Source organism: Buteo buteo, chromosome 3, assembly GCF_964188355.1.
Source record: "Buteo buteo chromosome 3, bButBut1.hap1.1, whole genome shotgun sequence".
NCBI lineage: Eukaryota > Metazoa > Chordata > Aves > Accipitriformes > Accipitridae > Buteo > Buteo buteo.
In genome coordinates this window covers 21848324-21866663 of record NC_134173.1, presented here as the reverse complement: position 1 = coordinate 21866663, position 18340 = coordinate 21848324, and the positions used below count along the sequence as shown (strand labels likewise).

Below are 18340 nucleotides of genomic sequence, written 5' to 3'. Positions count from 1 at the left end.
CTTGATGGTCTCTAACCTGCCTATTTTTTTCCTTTGAGTAATTTGCTTTATAAACACTAGTAGTTTATGTAGAAGATAAATGCAATCTGCTATTTTCTTCTAATTGAGTTTAGTTTAATGTAACTTGAGTTATTGAAACAATGCTAAAACATTGGGGTGGGAGAGAACTTGCATTAAATATTACCCACTGGCTGTGATTTATTTTTTTTTCCTCTCTTTTGTAAAGACCTAAATGCTGAATTGCAGTGCAGTGATGATTGTTTTCCAAGTTGAGAGGAGGCTTTTAAAACAGCATCTTCCTGCTGCTTGGCTGGTTTTAATTGGATATTTGTTAAACTAGCTATTACAATAAACAGGATGCAGAAGCCAAAGGAAGGAGTGTTCTGTAAATGCCTTATCCCAAATACTCTGTTACTGTTTGTTGTTAGGCACCAAACGTGAGATGGATCTTTGCTGTCTGAACAGCTGGGGCAGTACTTGTTCCTGGATGTTACATTTTGGGGCTGGGGGTGGGGGGGGAATAGATGTAACTGAGCAAGAGCCCTGTATCTGTGGGTTAAGTTAAAATAAATAAAGATTATATTGGCTAGTCCAGCTGGCTTTCCCCTTCCATAGTCCTGTACTTCATATGTATGCAGAAGAGAGCAGATGCACTGCCTTGTTTACCTACACTTCATGTCAGGAAGATGCTAGCCTCTTCTGTTGGTGCAGCAGAGCCATCAAAGGTGGTAGGTTCAGGCTGGAGCCCTATCATCACCTGGCTGCAGGCATCACTAGGAGCAGACAGTTTTAGGGGTGAGTAGCAATTTGACCTTCTTGGGGCATTTCATTTCCATGTGTGTCTTCTGCTGCCATTAGCCATGGCTTCTGCCTTGGTAGTATATCATACAGTAAAAGCCCTATATTGTTTCTTTACATGCAGGTAGAAGGGGATAATCCCTCAATTCAAAACACTTACCAAAACTTGCTCTTGTTCCTCATAACCTCTGATTTAAAACAACACAAAACCCAACCCAAAACATTCCCATGAAACAAATGCCCTGCTTGGCCTTGGAGCACTTTCTTGCACAGTCCCACACTCTTGCATCATCACCCTGACCCCCAGCTGAAGGGCTGTGGTCACTTAGCCAAGAGAGAGGCTTGCTTATGGCACTGTAGAGTGTTGATGGGGTGGATCAGACCAAAGCGATGGATTTTTACCTGTTAGGAAATCTTCCCTTTCTTTCTCATCATATTGTCATGAAACTAAAAGCAGATGCAGGACTGAAAGCCACTGTGTTTGGCAAGTACCCCCAGTCAAAAAGTCAACTCTTTGGGAATATTTAAACTCTGGTAAATATTCTCTTTGTGGGAGTGGCTATTCAGAATTAGAGCCAGAAGGACACATCTGGGGGCCCATAAATACTAAGCAACTTAATGTAATTGCATTGTGCAGTTTCCTTCTCAAAACCTCTCCCAGATGGGCTTAAATCCAGGCACTGTGTAGGCTTAACACCTCTGAAGCTGGCTTCCTACCATGGGTTTTGGTCACTGACCTGTGCAGCAGAAACATGGAGCAAGTCTCATAAAGAGACTTTAAAAAGCCCATATATTCAGATCTGAGTGTACTTCTTGCATTCATTGCAGAAAAATGAAGTACTTTGTAGAAAATCAGATATTTTAGGTAGTGAATGTCCACCCAGGGCTTTTTCTTTTCTGTTCTGGAGATTGACTTTTATAATTAGAAAACAGCTTTTAAGATCAGCTGAAAAGATTATGACAACTGCTTTCAGAAATGTTATTTAATTTTTTTTTCCAAGTTTCAAGATGTGGGAACTTAAGGTTTCTCATCTTAAATTTTAGCACTTGGATCAGTGGTGGAAAAACAAATCTTGTTTTTAAACTGGACATACCACCTAAGTAATTCTGTCTTCAAAATGAAAAACCCAGCAAATTGCTGCCTGGCTGTCTGCTAACCTTTCAGCCTTCAGTTTCTTAACGTAAAGATGATAGAGGATCACCTGTATGTGATAGTATTTTATATAACTCTTAGCTAGAAATCCAGTATTTATCTACTGGTAGGTGGCTGGTTCAACTTTTATGCTGTTGAATAAGAATAAAATAATGTTGAATAAGCATAATATAGGCAGGGAGATGTGATTACACTGGGTTCCTAACCAGTGTAACTTCCTAAGTAAAGTTTATGGGAAGTTTGACTTGTCTCTCCTAGCCAAAGAAGATGCTCAACTCTGCTTGTGAGTAGTGAACTGGAGTTGAAGACCTGTTGAGGGTGTTCTGTGATAAATTCTCTTTAGGTAGAGGGCTAAGCTTTGAATACTGGTTGGTTCATAAGTATTAATCACAATCAAGTTAATGTGAGGTTAAATCCTGCTCAGACTCTAGCTGAGGGAGAGCCATCAGTGACACTGAGGTCTTAGATGATGCTATTGAGACCAAACCAAAATCCCAACTTTCTGCATGATAAAGGCTGCTGTTGATAATTGGCTGGAATTTTGTTTGATAAAATAAATTTAACTGACAAATACAGAGATTCTTTTGTATGTGAAAAAAAGCAAATATTTTTAAAATATTTTGCCTCCAAATACAGTACCTTGATCTAAGCATGCTGCTTCAGAGAATAATTAGTTATTTTATCTGTATAAAATCTATGGACTTGATTCTTGAGGCTTATCCCAGTGAGTGCTACCTCCTTGCATTTGGTGACCTGCAGGAAATGCAGCCTGAGCAGGGACCTCAGCTGGCCGAGAGGGAGGATGAGGTGGCTCCAGGAGACTCCGCAGCTCTGCTGGCAACAAGGTTTTCTTCTCTCAGGTGTAACTTGATGAAAGATCTTTTTGCTCTTGATAGGCTTTACTGAAACCCCCCAAACAGCCTCTGAGGCTGACACTTGAAATGACTCTACTAATTCTACACATAAAGTGACCAGAAATAATTATTTGAAGACAAATGATATAATTTCAGCCTGAATAACTGAAAGCCTTTAGGTACTGTTATGAAACCCTTTACAAAGTAAATGGGATTTATGAATAAGTTTGTTTATTTTTCAGGGTTGATAACATCATCAGTCAAAATGCAATCAAATCTTGAGCTTGGCTTAAAAAAACCTGATATTTTTAAGATATGTTTCAGGGCATTTTAACTTCCCTTCCATACTGAGTCTTTATCACTTGTGGTTTTTTTAAGCCTTCTCTTGTCAGTACAAGAAAAACTTCAAATGTGTAAGAAGTGATGTAAACCTACCTCATAATTCCAGGAGCTTAACCTTTGAGGAAAACCATTCATCTGATAACAGCTGGGCACCTTCATGGCAGTATTTGTTTTATTTTTTTTTTTCCCCTCCCTTCTCCATGTCTTAGTATTCACTGAGGGCAAGAGCCAAGCATCTATTCCTTGGTATGCCTGCACACCTTCTCTCTTGGCTTGTCCTACACATCACACCCACCCCCATGCTGCCACCCACCTTGTTGGCTGCAGGACTTGCAGTAACACCATTCTGGTTTCTAAGAGCAGGAAGTGAGAGCCATTGCTTAACTGACCAATATTTTTGTGCATAGAAACCAGGTGGCAGTGCATGTAAAGGTGGTGCTTAAAATCAGGTCTCCCTAGCTCCTTTACACCCAGGAGATGTACTTATGTAGTCAAATCTGCCTCTTAAAAACTGAAAGCACATTTCCTTTTCCCACTGTCAGGAGCACATCTTTGTAGAATCTGCAAAGTTGCTTTATTACCCCATCACTAGAGTTTCCTTTAATACTGCCTTTTCCTCTTGCTGTTTGTTTTTCTGTGCTACTCCTGTTTTATCCTTCCTCCACTCCATTTATCTAGTTTGTCATAGGGTCCCACACTTCTGCTTCTTCCATGATGCTTCTGTATCTGACTGTTTCCCAGCTGGAGCCCTTTGCTCCCTTTTTGTGGGCAGTGAACACCCTGCAGCAAGGACAGTGCTTGCTGCACCATGTTTACTTTATCCCTAGGATGCTTTTGTGACTCATCTTGTTGCTGCAGGGCAGAATGCCCAACATCACCCCTTCGACCTGGTAAAGTCTCTGGCCTAGCTCACTTCTGCAGCTGTTAGTCTGCTGCTTGTAAGCCCATTTTGCCCTGGTTTGCAGAGCCCCTGTTGTAATGGGGGTACTGAGCCATCACAAAGTCTCTGAGCTGCTGTAATCCTACTCAGAATAACCGAGCAAGTGTATCACTGATTTACTGCAAATGGAAAGTAGAGCCAGCACAAAATAGGACTGCAGCAAATGTACCAGTAAGCATGCATCAGGGCCTTGCAGAGTAGCACTTAAACAACCAGCATCTACAAAGGATGGTGTAAGATCAGACAGAAAGGGCACAAGTTCTCCCTGTAGTCTTCAACTTATGCAGATGATACAGAGAAGCAGCAGCAAAATGCAGGATTTGGTGGCATGGGCTATCTTGTCTTAGGCTGGCTCCAACCTTGGACATGTAAACATAACAGCTGGTACTAATGTGGTGTGTGTAGCAGGGGTGGAGAAGGAGGAAATGGTGGAGGGGGAGGAAATTGCTCTGCCATGGTCCCCTTCCTGAGGGTGCTGGGCTCCTATGCAGGGTGAGCTGTGTGATGCTGAGGTTGCCGCTGCCACCAGTATCCCGGCTCCTCGTGGAAGGACAGTCTCTGTGCTGCAGCCTGTGATTGTAAGAAATAACTCCAGCAGTCTCTGGAGGGATAATGTCCACTCAGGACACAAGGACGCACCAGCCACAGTGGTGCAGGGCCCTAAAGCAGCAACTTAGCACTAAGGATTTCTCCACCATTGGAATCACTCCTGCCTCAACTTGGGCCCTTTCCCATATGCCTGACGTATGATACGGTGCTGGTGGGGAGAGCTGCTCTCTCCTCTTGAGGTGCCACTGCTTTCATGGGCTCTCTGGCACTGCCTGCAGCTACTACTTGAGTTTTCGTCTTTTTTTTTTTTTTTTTTTTTTGGCAACTTGTGGCAGGTTCAGTCTAACCTCCCATTTCAAACAGCTCTGATTACCATGGTTATGCCTTTAAATCTCTGCTGTGATGAGATAAGCTATTTCCTCATTACCTTCTCCATCTAGGACACCTGTTTTACCCTGAGTGCATATGTTCCTCCATGTGTTGCACCAGAATTTCAGTTTTCAGCATTTGGCTCAGTTCTTTGGGCTATGTAGAAGTAACGTATTTTAGTTGTGCATAAACACGATGATTTATATATGTCATGTTGCTGCAGTATGCAGATTTGAGTATGTGTAATAATTTTTTACACTCTGTACTGTAACAGAATTATTCATTTAAACAAAAGCTGATTAAGTTGTAGCCCTTGACAGAGGAGAAGCAGAGCAATTCTCAGGACTCTTCTTGGTAGAACAAGACCTGCTAATGCTTCTATATTTTAAGATGGTAAACCCAGTGCATTAATTGCTATTTCAGAGTCATAAAGACTAAATACTCCCTATGTTCATCAAACAGATTTTTTTAAGAGAAGGCTGCATATTGGATATTGCTCCCATTTACTATGTGTAATACAAATAATCTATCATCTCATGTGGTAGGAAAGAAAGGAAAAAAGATTACGTAATCCAGCATCATTGTATGGAACATTTATCAGCATGTGTTTGAAATGGATATATTACTTACTGATGCCACCCAGGCCACTTGAAGCTCCTGCTGACAAAAACCTTCTCCATCTCCCACATTACTCTTTATATTTCATTTTTGTGTTAAAGAAGAAATGTTTTAGGAACATCTAAAGATATTTAGGGGTAATCATTGTTTTCCCTGCAACTCACAAGCATTCCAACTGCTTAGAGGAATCACAACTAATTTTAAAATTATTTGAATAAATTATGCCTTAATTTCCTAATGTTTTGACATCTCGACTCTACCAAAGTATCTGGGACTTTCTGAACACTGGTGGGGTGAAAATTCCATTTCTAGCAAGAGGCTGAATTGTAAAATGGCAATTCTGAATAAAGGAACTATTGTTGATCCAAATCTGATTCTTGTCTCTCACCCAACTGTTTCTCTAGGCTGGGATTAAACAAGACATTTGTATGTTCACTTTCTTTATCAGTTTTGCTGAAAAAACATAGTTCTAGCCTTTTTATGGCAGCAGAGTTACCTAAAGTATATTTCCTTAAATTGCCAGTGAGTTTTATCTACAACTGTAAACTAAACCAAGATATTCTACAGAACATTTTGGATACATACCTAATAAGGCATGCCAGAAAACATTGCTGTTGAGAAGTCTGTTGCCTATATGAAAATTAATTCAACCTGCTGGTGAATCACTAGGCAGCATAAAATGTTTATTTGAGCAGAGGACTGGACCAATTTGCTGGTGAAATGAAAGATATAGTAAACATTACCTTAATATTGCTTTACAATTGTAATTACTTTGAATGTGTCAGCTTTGACTTCAGGCCCCTCGGCTCCCCTGGGTTCATCAGGTGGAGGCAGCTATGCAGGACGGATGCGTGTGCCAAGCCAGGAGGAAACGCCTGCCGTAGCCCTGGGCTGGTCCAGCTTCTCAGGGAAAGGACGGACACATGGGGAGGGAGGGAGGTGGTGGCTTATTTTAGCGATTGCACTGGATTCGCCTGTTCAAGGAAAGGAAAGACTTTTATTTCGCTGCCTCTATTTGGCTAGGATGATGCTAGCGGAGCTGCACAGAGCTCTTATGGAGGCTGTGATGAGTGACAGTGAAGTCAGTGCCAGCTATAGATTGGAACAGCCAAGTGCTACTAACCACTGCTGGTGCAACTGCAGTATCTTGTGGTTCCTCTGTCCGCATTTGACAACCCAAAACTGTAAGGACAAGTGCAATAGACATTTCAGTGGCTTGTTGCTGTCCTTTGCCTGTCATCTTCAGTAGTGCCTTCTTGGTGACACCAGTGATGACGCAACCTGCAATCTTGTTGGCTTCTTTTACTCTTTGGGTAACTCCTGGGGCTCGTTAGGTGCCATGCTGGCAGCTGACTTACAAACTGGTGATGGCTAGAAGCTGCTGACCTTCCATAGCGCATCATGTGGCCCTTTCCATCTCCTCCCAGATTGTCACTGACAAGCATGGACCAGCCAGAGGGCTACCGAGGCATAGTACTGCTGCAGCACCAGGAGCTCAGTGATCCTCAAACTGTGCTACAGGTTTTATTCACTTTTTCCCTACTGCCAGAGGAGAGGCAGTAGATCCTTGCAAAGAATACTGCTAGGAAGGCATCCTCACCTTTCCTGCATGTTAGTCCCAAACAGTTCCTTAAAAGGCGCAACTGCTTCATTAAGCTGACAATGCACCAAAACTCTAGTTTAAGGGTCTGAAAGAAACAACTTCCTTGCACAGCTTGCTTGTATTAGTCCCTGATCAAGTGGTGAGAGACACAGCCTTAGCACCCATTCTTGTTTCAGTGCTGCTGCTCCAGATACTGTATGCATTGCAAAGACAGACACAAGGACAAGAACTGTCATGTTTGCATTTTCAAGCACCAAGGCAGCCTGAAGTGTTAATTAAGTTAGCAGTGCCAGCAGACTTTGGGTTATGTTCCAAAACCCAAAGAGATGCTACTATCATCACCTTATGCTGTGTTACCACAGTAAACTAATAAGCAGTGTCAGACTTTACCTGTCCTCATGTCGTTGATGTCCTTAAATATTCTTTGGAAAGTCTTATGCTTTTACTAAGTTATTTCCTGTAATACTGTGTGCGATGAGTCTGAAAGATAGTGAAATAGATTAGCACTTCAGTGTCTCTCATGTAGAAAGAGGCTCTGTTAAAGATGAGGGATGGATCTCCCATTGGAGGACAAGCATTCAAGGCTCTGTTCCACAGTAGGCTACTTGTGTGGTTTGGAAACATCACTTAGAGGCAGATATTTGCATGCTGTCATTACTGCATACTGGTGCCTATATTCTTCTCCCTTTTGAAAAAATAAATCTGTTCTTTGCACACTTCATTTGTGGCTGTATCTCTCTGCCTTGTTTTTATAGAGGAAGATAGTCACGCTCTGTACCCAAGGCATGTTAGAGAGAAATACATCAAGGACTGTGAGGTCATCTGATGCTATTTTAATAGGGGCTCTATAAGCATTTAAAATAATAGGTTCTATTAGGCTGTGAGACTAAACCATGTTTCTTTAAAATGAATTTTGATTGTAAAGTCAGTGAAGTAAAAACATGCTACACCCCTCAGAGAGACCTAAAGTACGCTTCAGGAATGAGGGAGAAAGGCTGTTTTATGGTGTTGCAGAAGTACCGTATTAGCTCATTAGGGATTTATGCTGATGGAGCTGCCTCTGGTGACTCTTGTGTGGCAGACCTCAGAAATGCTGGTTTACCAAGCCTTTGCAGGTAGTTTTTTGTGAGACCCTACCACAGGCTTCCGTGCTGCTCTGAGGTGTGAGGGGAGCTGCATTGCACCCTGTACCGAGCCACCTCTGTTTGCAAAGTCATTACCAGCTCCAACGCTTACCTGAACTGATGGTGATGTTATGAAGTCCTGCTTCTTTACAAATAGCTGATTTAGTTTATGGCAACAAAATGGGAGCTGTATGGCGTGGCCTCAGCCTGCTCCCAGACAGGTTGGGGAGGATGGTCTCAGCAGCATGCCAAATCTTATGAGTGGTGATGAACAAAAAGCAAGCCTAGGTTATGTGACGGTAGTGTACCATCTCATCTTATGTGACAGTGGGTACTGCAATGTCTTATCTTTTACAGTTCACACAAAATAAAAAAACAATCCCAAACATGATTCATCTCAATATATTTAGATATTTCAGTAAATATTGTGATGGTTCTTCTGATTGTTTGGCAATAACTATACCCTAGCCTTGTGGGTTATGTTTTCTTCAAAGTTGGAGTTCATTTAAACCTTTATGAGAATAATATATTAATCACTTGAATGCTGAACATTCACTTTTTATTTGCCATCTTTAACTTTAGCTGCAAAGGTTATTGTGGAACAGGCTGCTTCTCTAAAGCCAAACAATCTTTCCCCATTTCTACCTTCCAGTCCTAGAGTACCAGTTACATGTCCTCACCAGAACCAAACTTGTCATGGGGAGAAAAGGGAAAGGAAAAAAGAAAAAGTAATACCCAAAATCTTAGACTGAAACTCCTTTGTGCAGAGGAGGGTGAAGGAAACCTCATGGCTTGAGGTTTTAATACTGATTTTGACACTTACTTGGTTTGCATCTCTTGATACTTTTGCCAAACAAGCTTTCTGACTCATTGCAATGTAATTTAAAAATAATGATGGAGAGAAAAAGTTTAGAAGTAGTACTGCGGCTCCACTGCCTCTGTCTAATTAAAATGTGGATAAAAGACTAACCAGTGGACAAACACAGGCCATGCTCCTCCAATTCCTGAATTATCCTGTGATCCAGTCAGATCCTTTCTAGTAGCCTAGTTCCCCCATCCAAACTTCGATACCATTTCACCTGACCATGCCTGCCTCTGTTGGCCCTCCAGGGTCTCCCTCTGTCTCCACACTTACAGTGAAAGCTAAATGGTAGCAGATATTTTCTAGTGCGCTCACTTAGACATTTCTGCTTTGGAGGTTTTAGAAGTGGTAAATAGAGAGCCTGGCTTCTGAAATAAAATAGGTAACAGTATACTCTTCCATGGAAGATTTTTTTCCTGTGGTTGTGAGACCCTATTTATCCTCTCAGATGTGCCTGCACATCCTGTGCATCTTGTTGGCTGTTTGTGAGCCCAAACCGAAAAATAGTAATTACGCAGCCTGGATAAAGCATTGCATTATTGCTACTGACAGTCTTGGAGACGTGATAGAGAAAGCATTTTTTTCTGAGGAAAGTTTGATGCATTTTCTCTAGAAGAAAAAGAGGCCAAAAAAATTTTCTATACTTATATTGATTATTAAGTTTTTAATTATCACCTACCACTGAGCACTCAGGTTTTGTGTAGCAAGGTCTGATTTCTGGCTAGGTTATGGCCAGAGGTTGGTTGTTGCTTTCTGTTCTTCCCTCCCCGCCCTGCCCCCTTCCCCTCTTTTCACGTGCAGAGAGAAATTTGAGGAACTGAAATATGTTAATGAGGCAAAGCATTAATTGGTGATCTGCTTAAGTTATTAGTAATTCTCATTTCTCACTATAAATACATTATTGCATCCACATGAACATATTCTTGTTTAGAAAGAAAAACTGTTAAGTGTTACCAAAGGCTATTCCTCCTGCTGAAATCCAATAAGCTTTATCATTGTGCCATCTCCATTACTTTTAATAAAAATTATTGTTTAATTGAAGTTGTGTTGCTATGTCCATGTAAACTGTTTTGGCTGTTATGGAAATCCATAATCTCTCTCATACTACAGACTTACAACTATGTTAACAACCACCTAATTCAATGTTTGTACATGCACTATTACTCACTGTTGGACAGCATCAGTCCTTGAAAAGGCCGTTAAAAATGTATTTAAACAATACAGGCTAATAAATCTGGGCTATAGTCTTTTGTAGTAGATCAGCTGATATGTCAACAGTTGGGGAATTCAGTAAATCAGTTCAGCCAAGTGAGCCAGATTAATGCAAGGATTTTAAATACTTTGCTAGCCAGTGAAAACTGAGCCAGAACTGGGTTACAGTATGATCATGTCAACAGCTTCTCCAGAGTCCTGAGGATTTTGTAATAAACAGCAGCACAACTGAAGTACAATTAGGGCATTTGCCTATGTCCTCAGACTGGCCCAAGCAGCATCTATATTCATAAGGACCAGATGCAGCCTTCTACCTAGTGATGGGAGTATTCTGAGGGTTCAGGCAGAAATTAACTTTTCCTCTGGAAATTTTATGTATCATAGCACTTCTAGGCGTCAAACCAAAACCAAACATACATTTCCATACATTCCATAGCAAAAATTTATGCCTAGGTATTCTAGCTTAACATATCTTCAGGGATCTCACTTTTTAAATAGGGGGACAAACAATTCCTTCTTAATAAACATTTTGTGTGGGAGCACATCTCTCTCTGCAACACGCAGGCAGACAGATACTGGTGAGTAGAGGCAGCTTCTCAGCTCTTGACAAGGACTGTGGAGGAAGCACTTGGTGGCAGGACACTGGAGATGAAGGTTAAAAGGAAGAGACTAGATAGGAGAAAAATGCATAAGCACCTGACAGGATGCACAAACGATGGCCAAGAGGCAGGCTGGCAGTCGTGAGAAGCGGTCAGGGCCAGCTGGGAGATACTCAAGAACAGGTCAATGCACAAACCCTAGCACCCTGGTCACCTGCTGGTATCACCAGGAAAGGCTCAGCTCCTTACCAGCTGCTGCATTTCTCTCCAAGGCTAATGGTACTAACTGCAGTCATGGCTGGTGCACAGGGATTGAATTTCTCAGCCGTTTTCCAACATCGGCGTGTTAAACTAGCTTGCCCATCTTGAATTTTAAACAAAAGTTTGTAACTCCAACTCCACCACCCCAGAAGCTGCTCAACAAATAGTTTTAATTAATAAATTTTCAAAAATAATGAGAGATTTTTGGATAACTTGCAAACAGAGAGAGGCAGTTTTCTCTGGTTATTAATCTATGTTACAAATCACTTCTGGCTGCTGTTATAAAAAATCCAGCCTGACTGATGAAAGTTCATGTTTCACACCTTTTTTGGCAACAAAGGAACAAGCTATAATTTTACTTATTAAACCCAAACTCTGTTTTAATTTTGTTACTCAGAAAGCTTTGCAGTAAATTAATCGTCAGAAGAATTACTGGGCTGCTTTATTTTAAATCAATCTAAGGAGTACCCAGAGGCTTTTTAAAAGTAGGGTTTTTTTTTTTCAGAGCACACTAGATTCAGATGACTAAAGAACTGTTTACCAAGAATATTTAAAAAAGCATTTGTTTCCCCCTCTCAGAATAAAACAAACCCCTGCCACATCTTCACGAGGACCCTATGCCCCAGAAAGCAGCAGCCATGACTTGCCTCTTCCCTTGTACCTCAGTGAAGGATTTTTTTCATGGAAAATAACAAACAGGGTGTCTTCAGCTGTGTCCATAACTAGCATCTCCATCAGTACCAGGTAATGCTGCTTGGCTACATCTCATAAATCTTGTTGGAAGTCACAGGAAAGTAGCAGAAGTGCAGTGCCATTGCCTATGGGGAACTGAAAGGAAAGACCCGTGCAAACACCAGCATGAGCCAAGCTGCCTGCTCTCCACTTCACATGGTGTCTAAACCAGCCCATGCCAGTCAAGGCAATTTTACTACATATTTTTGCCAGCTATGTGCTAGCAGTTTGATAGCAAAAAATGCCATACTGCTGTTCATATTGTCAGTGCACTGGTTGCCACTGACAGGAGGAAAGATATTGCCACCTGGATGTCTCATTGCTCGAGAGAACAAGCACTTGCTGCTTCTCCAGTTTTGAGACTCTGACGTGGCAAATTGTTTTTTTCTTCTTTTCTTTTAGATTAGCGTTATTTAATAAAGGATTTTGCTGGATTACTAAATGCAATTGCATTTAGTGATAGTTATATTCCATTTTGCAACGTATTGTAATGTAAGTAGTTAAATATGTAACTAAGCATTTTAAAACATGAAAGGGTAAGAAAAACTTTAATTGCAACAGAAAGACTATTGCCTGCCTACGCATTGTATTTGTTTAATGTCGATTTCTCTTCCCGTAGTAGTGAAATGCCACATCCATATTTAAAAATCTGAAGTATTGACAAAATCTTCTCAGCACATAAAGCTGTTTTGGCAAAATAAAAGAGTGCCTGCCGTGCTACAGCTATGAAAATGAAACAGCTCATCAATTTATCTAAAAATCTGCCTACAGAAAAGACGTTCTCCAGCCTTCAGGAAACCTGATGCTTTTCTCACGCAGGAAGAAATCCTCACCACGCATAAGTTGGTGAGAAACCTCCGCTGACTTCAATAAGGCCAACTGCTATGAGATTGACAGGGCTATCATTATGCTTTAAAATTAACCATATGCACATGCATTCACAAATAGGAACCATAACAGCAGAAAGGCTTAATGTAACAGTTATAAGGGAAGTGAAAAATCCAGAAAGAATATGCTGCCGTTTGAGATTAATGTGTTACAAAAAATCTAATTTTAATAGGCCAAACCTTTAAAAAATTTTTTCCTTAGCATGTCAAAATGTCACATTTCTTCAGCTGTCAGTAGAGCACTGTTAGAAATCGAGACAGAATCTGCTGATTGAATTAGTGTGGTTTCTCAGAGACTGAACCAGTATTTATTTTTAAATTATTCCTAAATTATTAGTTACCCACTTAAAAGCATAAGCAAACCTTTGGCCTCATAGCATCTCTATAATCTTTCACAGTATAAAACCAAAAGTTTTCTGATATCTGTAATTACTTACCAAAATAAAGGACTTTTTTGTGTGGCAGTTTTGTTTGTAAATGTTTTATTAAAAAAAAAATAATCTTTCAATGCTATTAGTCAATACATGTGTAATAATACTTAATAAAGTATCATGTAATAGTAGGTATTTTGGATTCAGGAATGTAATGGTTTTAACTAAATCATCAGAGCTCTGTTCCACTCCAGTCTCTTCTAAATTGTCATTTTTTTCCCAGAATTTAAACAAACTCATTCTTTGTCAAGGTACGTCATCCTTAAGGCCTTGCAAACTTTTTAGTGATTGAACCAAAACAAAGAGAGAGCTCGGCTTTCTTGATCTGAAGACCACGTTGCTCTTGAGCTTAAAAAGGTGCCTGTGGTTTTCAAGCAGTTAGTGGCAAATCAGCAAGAAAGAAATCAGAGGAGAAGAAGGGGCACTTGGAAATCAAAACAGTAAAGTGCACAGTTATACTGTCTGAAATTGTATTAATCTGATCCAAAGAACTTGCTAGACTGTGGATATTTAATACAATTTGGCTTGCATGGAACATATAATCACAATCGGACAGAAAGGATTTTCTTTTTCTTCCTGAAGTCATCTACAGGATTTACGGAATTCAATTTTCAAGGGTAACATACTGCAGCTCTTTGGATATTGATCGGTTTCCTAAGTCCACAAGGAGATGGAGAAGGGGGGGAGGTGTGGAGGGTTTCAAGGTGTCCTCATGCCTTCTCTGTTTGTTTAGATACCAGTACTCTCCAGTTCCCCGTCCTCCAGCCCTAATGCAGTGTGCGACCTAGAAATCATAAAGAGTTTCTCTTTATTTGTATACTGTCTTTGAGTTTGCTGGGATTGCGCCCCTGTTTGTTCTCTGCTGGTAGCCTTGAGGGGGTCTGTCTTCTCAACTGGTTCCTCCTCACAGTCCTGGATTTTACCGGCTGGGGTGTTGGCAACTGACTCCAAGGAGGTGCCTGTCTCCTCCAGGTGGCTGTAGCCCTTATTGCTGCTGGAAGGCTCAGACTGGGAGCTCTGGGAGTCCGTCCTGGTGAAGGCAGGAGGGGTTGAGGTGGGCGACTCCCCCAGATCCAGAGATTTGGAGTAGCTAGAAGATGCCTTTACCAAGAGGCTGGAGTCCGGGGCCCTGCTGACAGCCAGGGATTGAGGTGGCTCAGGAAAACGGGGACGACCGGCATCAGGCAAGCAGCTGGTGCTCTGCCGCCTGACAACCAGCTTGTGCCTCTTTGTCCCACAGCCTCCCTCGACCCGGCTGCCGCTGAGGTCGGTCAGACTCAGTTCAAACTCCCCCCGTGGGATTTCCCGGGCTCCCCGCTCACCAGGGGGCCTCTGCCAGCCTCCCTCTCCGCTGCTCGGCGCCGAGGGCAGGAGGGCGAAAGCACTCAGTGAAGAGCTGACGATAGAGTTGGCTGTGCTGCGCCGGCCCCAGCTCTCCGGCGGGCTGCAGGGTGGGCTGGTGACGGTGCGGCCAGCAAGGGCAGCACGCTCCTGGTAGATGCTGTACACAGCCTCGGCCAGGCTGGGCGGCTGTGGGGGGATGGAGAAGGAGGAACGCCGCGACGAGGACGCCAGGTCTGGTGGGGAAAGGGAGACACCCAGTCCTGGTGGCCAGGAGCTCTTGGCCAGCATGGCCGCAGCACTCAGGCCTTCACTGCCAGGCTTTAGCTCCAGGCCCCGGGACTGCACGTAGTTGACGAAGCCATTGAGAGGGGCTGAGGCTGGGGTGCCTCTGTCCTTGGCCCGCAGGCTGTGCGCATCAATGACAGTGGAGTAGAGGTCACGCAGGTTGATGATCTTGGTCTTCTTGTCGCGGTTCTCGTGCAATACCGCATTGGCGCAGATGAAGAGGAAGATGCCGATACCCATGATGAGGGGGCCCAGCACCTTCAGCTTGTCTGAATGCAAGTAGCTCGAGAAAAGACGGAAAAGGAAACCCACGGAGGCCTGGGGGGACGAAGAAGTGGGGGGGGACTGTGGGGACTCCCAAATGGTAGCAGTGGTGGAAGTGTTGGCTCTGAGGGGTGACTCTGGATGGATGCCTGCTTGTGCCCCTTCGCTCCGGGAGCGGTTCTTGGGGGTGCCACCCTGAGGTGCCAGATGACGGCCCCCGCTGATGCTGCCTTCTCTGTACACCTGGCTGGGCTTCGGCCAGTAGCCCACCACGGCCAAGGCGACGCCCACAAGCAGTACCAGGATGCCACAGAGGGCGATGAGCCCCGAGAGGGAGCACAGCTTGAGCTTGCCTTTCACCACCACCACGTCGTTCTTGCGCTTCTTTTTGGCCTTGCGTTTGCGTTTAGGGACTTGGCTTTGGGGTCGCAAGGGGTCCTGTTTCCTAGCTGAGATCCTCAGGAGGCCTCCAGTGGCGATCATGGCTGGCTACCCAGAGTACTGCCTCCTCCAGCCACTCCAGCTCCTGCAGCGAAAAGAAGAGAAGAGGATGAGGACCAGGGGCAGACCTGCAGCACAAGAGGTGTCTCTGTTTGCTCTTCCTCATTCAAATTCCTGCTAATTAAAACCCTCAACAAATGGGAGGGGGGTTGACACCCACAGGCCAATCACCCTTGCCCACGCAGCTCCTGTGTGTGAGTAAGAGACTGGCAGACTGACAGCATCGAAGCAGCCATGTGCCCCGCTACACTCTTGCCAAACAGCTAATTATTTTCTTTATCATTTACCTGGAGTGTAGAGGGAGTGGTATCTGCTGGTGTAAACAAAAAAATGATCTTGCAGGTCTCAGGAGCTTGCAAAGCGCCGGAGCTCAGAGGATGCTGAGCCCCACTCCCTAACACCGTCTGGGGTTACACTGCACACTGACCGTGGTTAGTGATGTCATGCAGGATTTGAGGGGATGGAGGAAATAAAAGCAGGAAGGCAGTATGTTTGATCTATAGATACTGTTTGTTTCATTACACTGCTTACATGTTACTGGGGGGAAGGTTAAACATATTACTTGCCTTGCTTAAATGAGTGGGAAAGGAATTACTGTGAAATGCACAAGGGAAACATTTGAACACTGGAAAGCAGTGCCCTGTGAAAGTTTCTTCCTAACCATTTGCCCTTGATCTGCAATATTGCAGAAATTCATCTCCTGCCTGCGGTCCAGAGGCATCCCTGGTTTGGGAACACATGTGATGCTCCAGGTAACCGTTATGTAACAGCGGCAAATTCCTCCGCCCCCAGAAAGGGGAGATGGTGGCTGTCAGGTAAGAGATGGCATGTCAAATCTTATTAAAGGAGGAGCGAACCCTTGCGAGTCACCTGGGGAAACAGCAACGACTGCTCATAGGGAAACTGGCAGGGTCCTAACCATTGAGCATTTATGGCTTTTGTTTTACTGGACCATCAGAAGTCATCCCCATTCCAGTGATCTGAGCTACAAAATGCAGTGTGTAGGAGCAATTCCTGCACAGTTGCAATTTTTTTTGAAAGATATTCCTTCATGCTACTGAGGAGCAGGATCCCCTCCCCCTTGTCTCTTTCTGAGTGTCCCATTATTTTTTTCTTTGACGGAGCAAAAGATGACAGCACTGAATAAAATACAATTCACAAAGTTCAATTAATTGCACTGAAAGGTGATTAAGTAAGCACCTAAAAAAAAATAAAATCTTGGTCCCCTTCCCCCGTCAGCTTTTAAACCTCATTTCTGTTCTGTTCTATTCCCAGATTTGCCACGTATGCGGTAATTTTGTGTCCCATTTGCTCCGTTTGTATTTTCCCCCAAAAAAGGGTGTTGTCAGCGAGGACATTGTTAAATTACTCTCCGAGGTACCGCACGCTCAAAACAAAGAGCAGACGCTCGTCTTCTCTTTCCTATCGCTGAACTATTTATTTTTTTTAAAAAAAAAAAAAAAAGGGAGCATTTTTTCTTGATGCAAAAGTGTAATTGTCGGAGCACGCTTTGCTTTAACTGCCGCTTCGTTGATCTCCTTCTTCCTGCTGCCCCGCTAGCCAGCAGCCCGTCTCCTCTACCACGGCGAAAACAGATGGCAATCAGCACCGAGGAACCTTCCCAGGTCGGCATCGCCTGGCACTTCGTTTTGGCGATGGAGGGAGCAGAACTCGCCGTGCGAAGGAGGGCACCGAGGGACCGCCGGCCGTTGCCAGCGACCGCGGCGCAGTAAAACACCCCGGGACGGGACTCGCAGGGGCTGGAGTCACGTCCCGCACGAACTGACCGCGACCTCCGCCCACGCCCCAGCCCACCGCCGCCGGCTCCTTAGGCGAGCCCTCCGGCACTGCCCCGACCTCGCTCGGCAAAGACCAGATACAGTTTTAAGCGGACCCGGTTTAACGCCTTCCCGCCCCTCGGGCGCCACCGGCGGGGCTCGCCGGGCTCCGGCTGCCGGGGCAGGGGCGGCCACGCACCGCTTTAAAGGAGCTCCGGCACCAGACCCCGGGCCGCCAGCCGGCGCTTGCCGCCGGCTGCCTCGCGGGCAGGGCGGGGGCGCCGCGCCGGCCGGGCTGGCTCCGCAGCTCCCCGCCGTCGGGGCAGGGCGGCGAGACCCGCCGGGCGGCGGCCCCGACCCCCCCGTCCCCCGTCCCCGTCCCGGGGGCGTCGGTCGGGGGTCGCCGGCGGACGGAGCCGCCGCTCAAGATGGCAGCGGCGGGGCGACGCGGTCACTTACCGAGGAGGACCGGGTTGAAGTCCGCGCGGGAAGCGGCCGAGCCGCCGCGGAGAAGAAACTTTGCGGCCCGAGCGGGCATCCCCGCGCGGCGCCCGCGCCGCCGCCGCCGCCTCGCCGCCCCTCACGGCCCCGGGCGGGCGGGCGGCGGGGCTGGGCCGAGCGCCGGGCGCCCCCTCGGCCCCGCCGCCGCCGGCCGCCTCAGGGAGCTCCGCGGGAGCGCTGCCCCCTCACCATGCCGCATCCTTCCCGCCGCGGGGCCGCCCCCGGCAGCGCGCGCCCCGGCCCGGCGGAGCCGCTGCGTGTGCCGCCGCCGCTGCGGGCGGTGCGCGGCTGCCGCGGCTGGCGGCCGGACTCGGCGCCGTTGCTAGGAGACGG

General features: G+C 45.1%; 1 protein-coding gene across 1 annotated transcript; it reads right to left on the bottom strand.

Moving 5' to 3' along the window:
• Window positions 1-13474: 13474 nt before the first annotated feature.
• Window positions 13475-15710, bottom strand: TMEM200C (transmembrane protein 200C). The gene has a single exon (XM_075024294.1). The coding sequence runs from the start codon at window positions 15708-15710 to the stop codon at window positions 14064-14066; it is 1647 nt and encodes a 548-aa protein (XP_074880395.1). The 3' UTR covers window positions 13475-14063.
• Between the last annotated feature and the right edge of the window lie 2630 nt (window positions 15711-18340).

Bases quoted from the DNA above. Each gene is read 5' to 3' on its own strand.
- TMEM200C (XM_075024294.1), bottom strand. From the start codon at position 15,710: ATGATCGCCACTGGAGGCCTCCTGAGGATCTCAGCTAGGAAACAGGAC.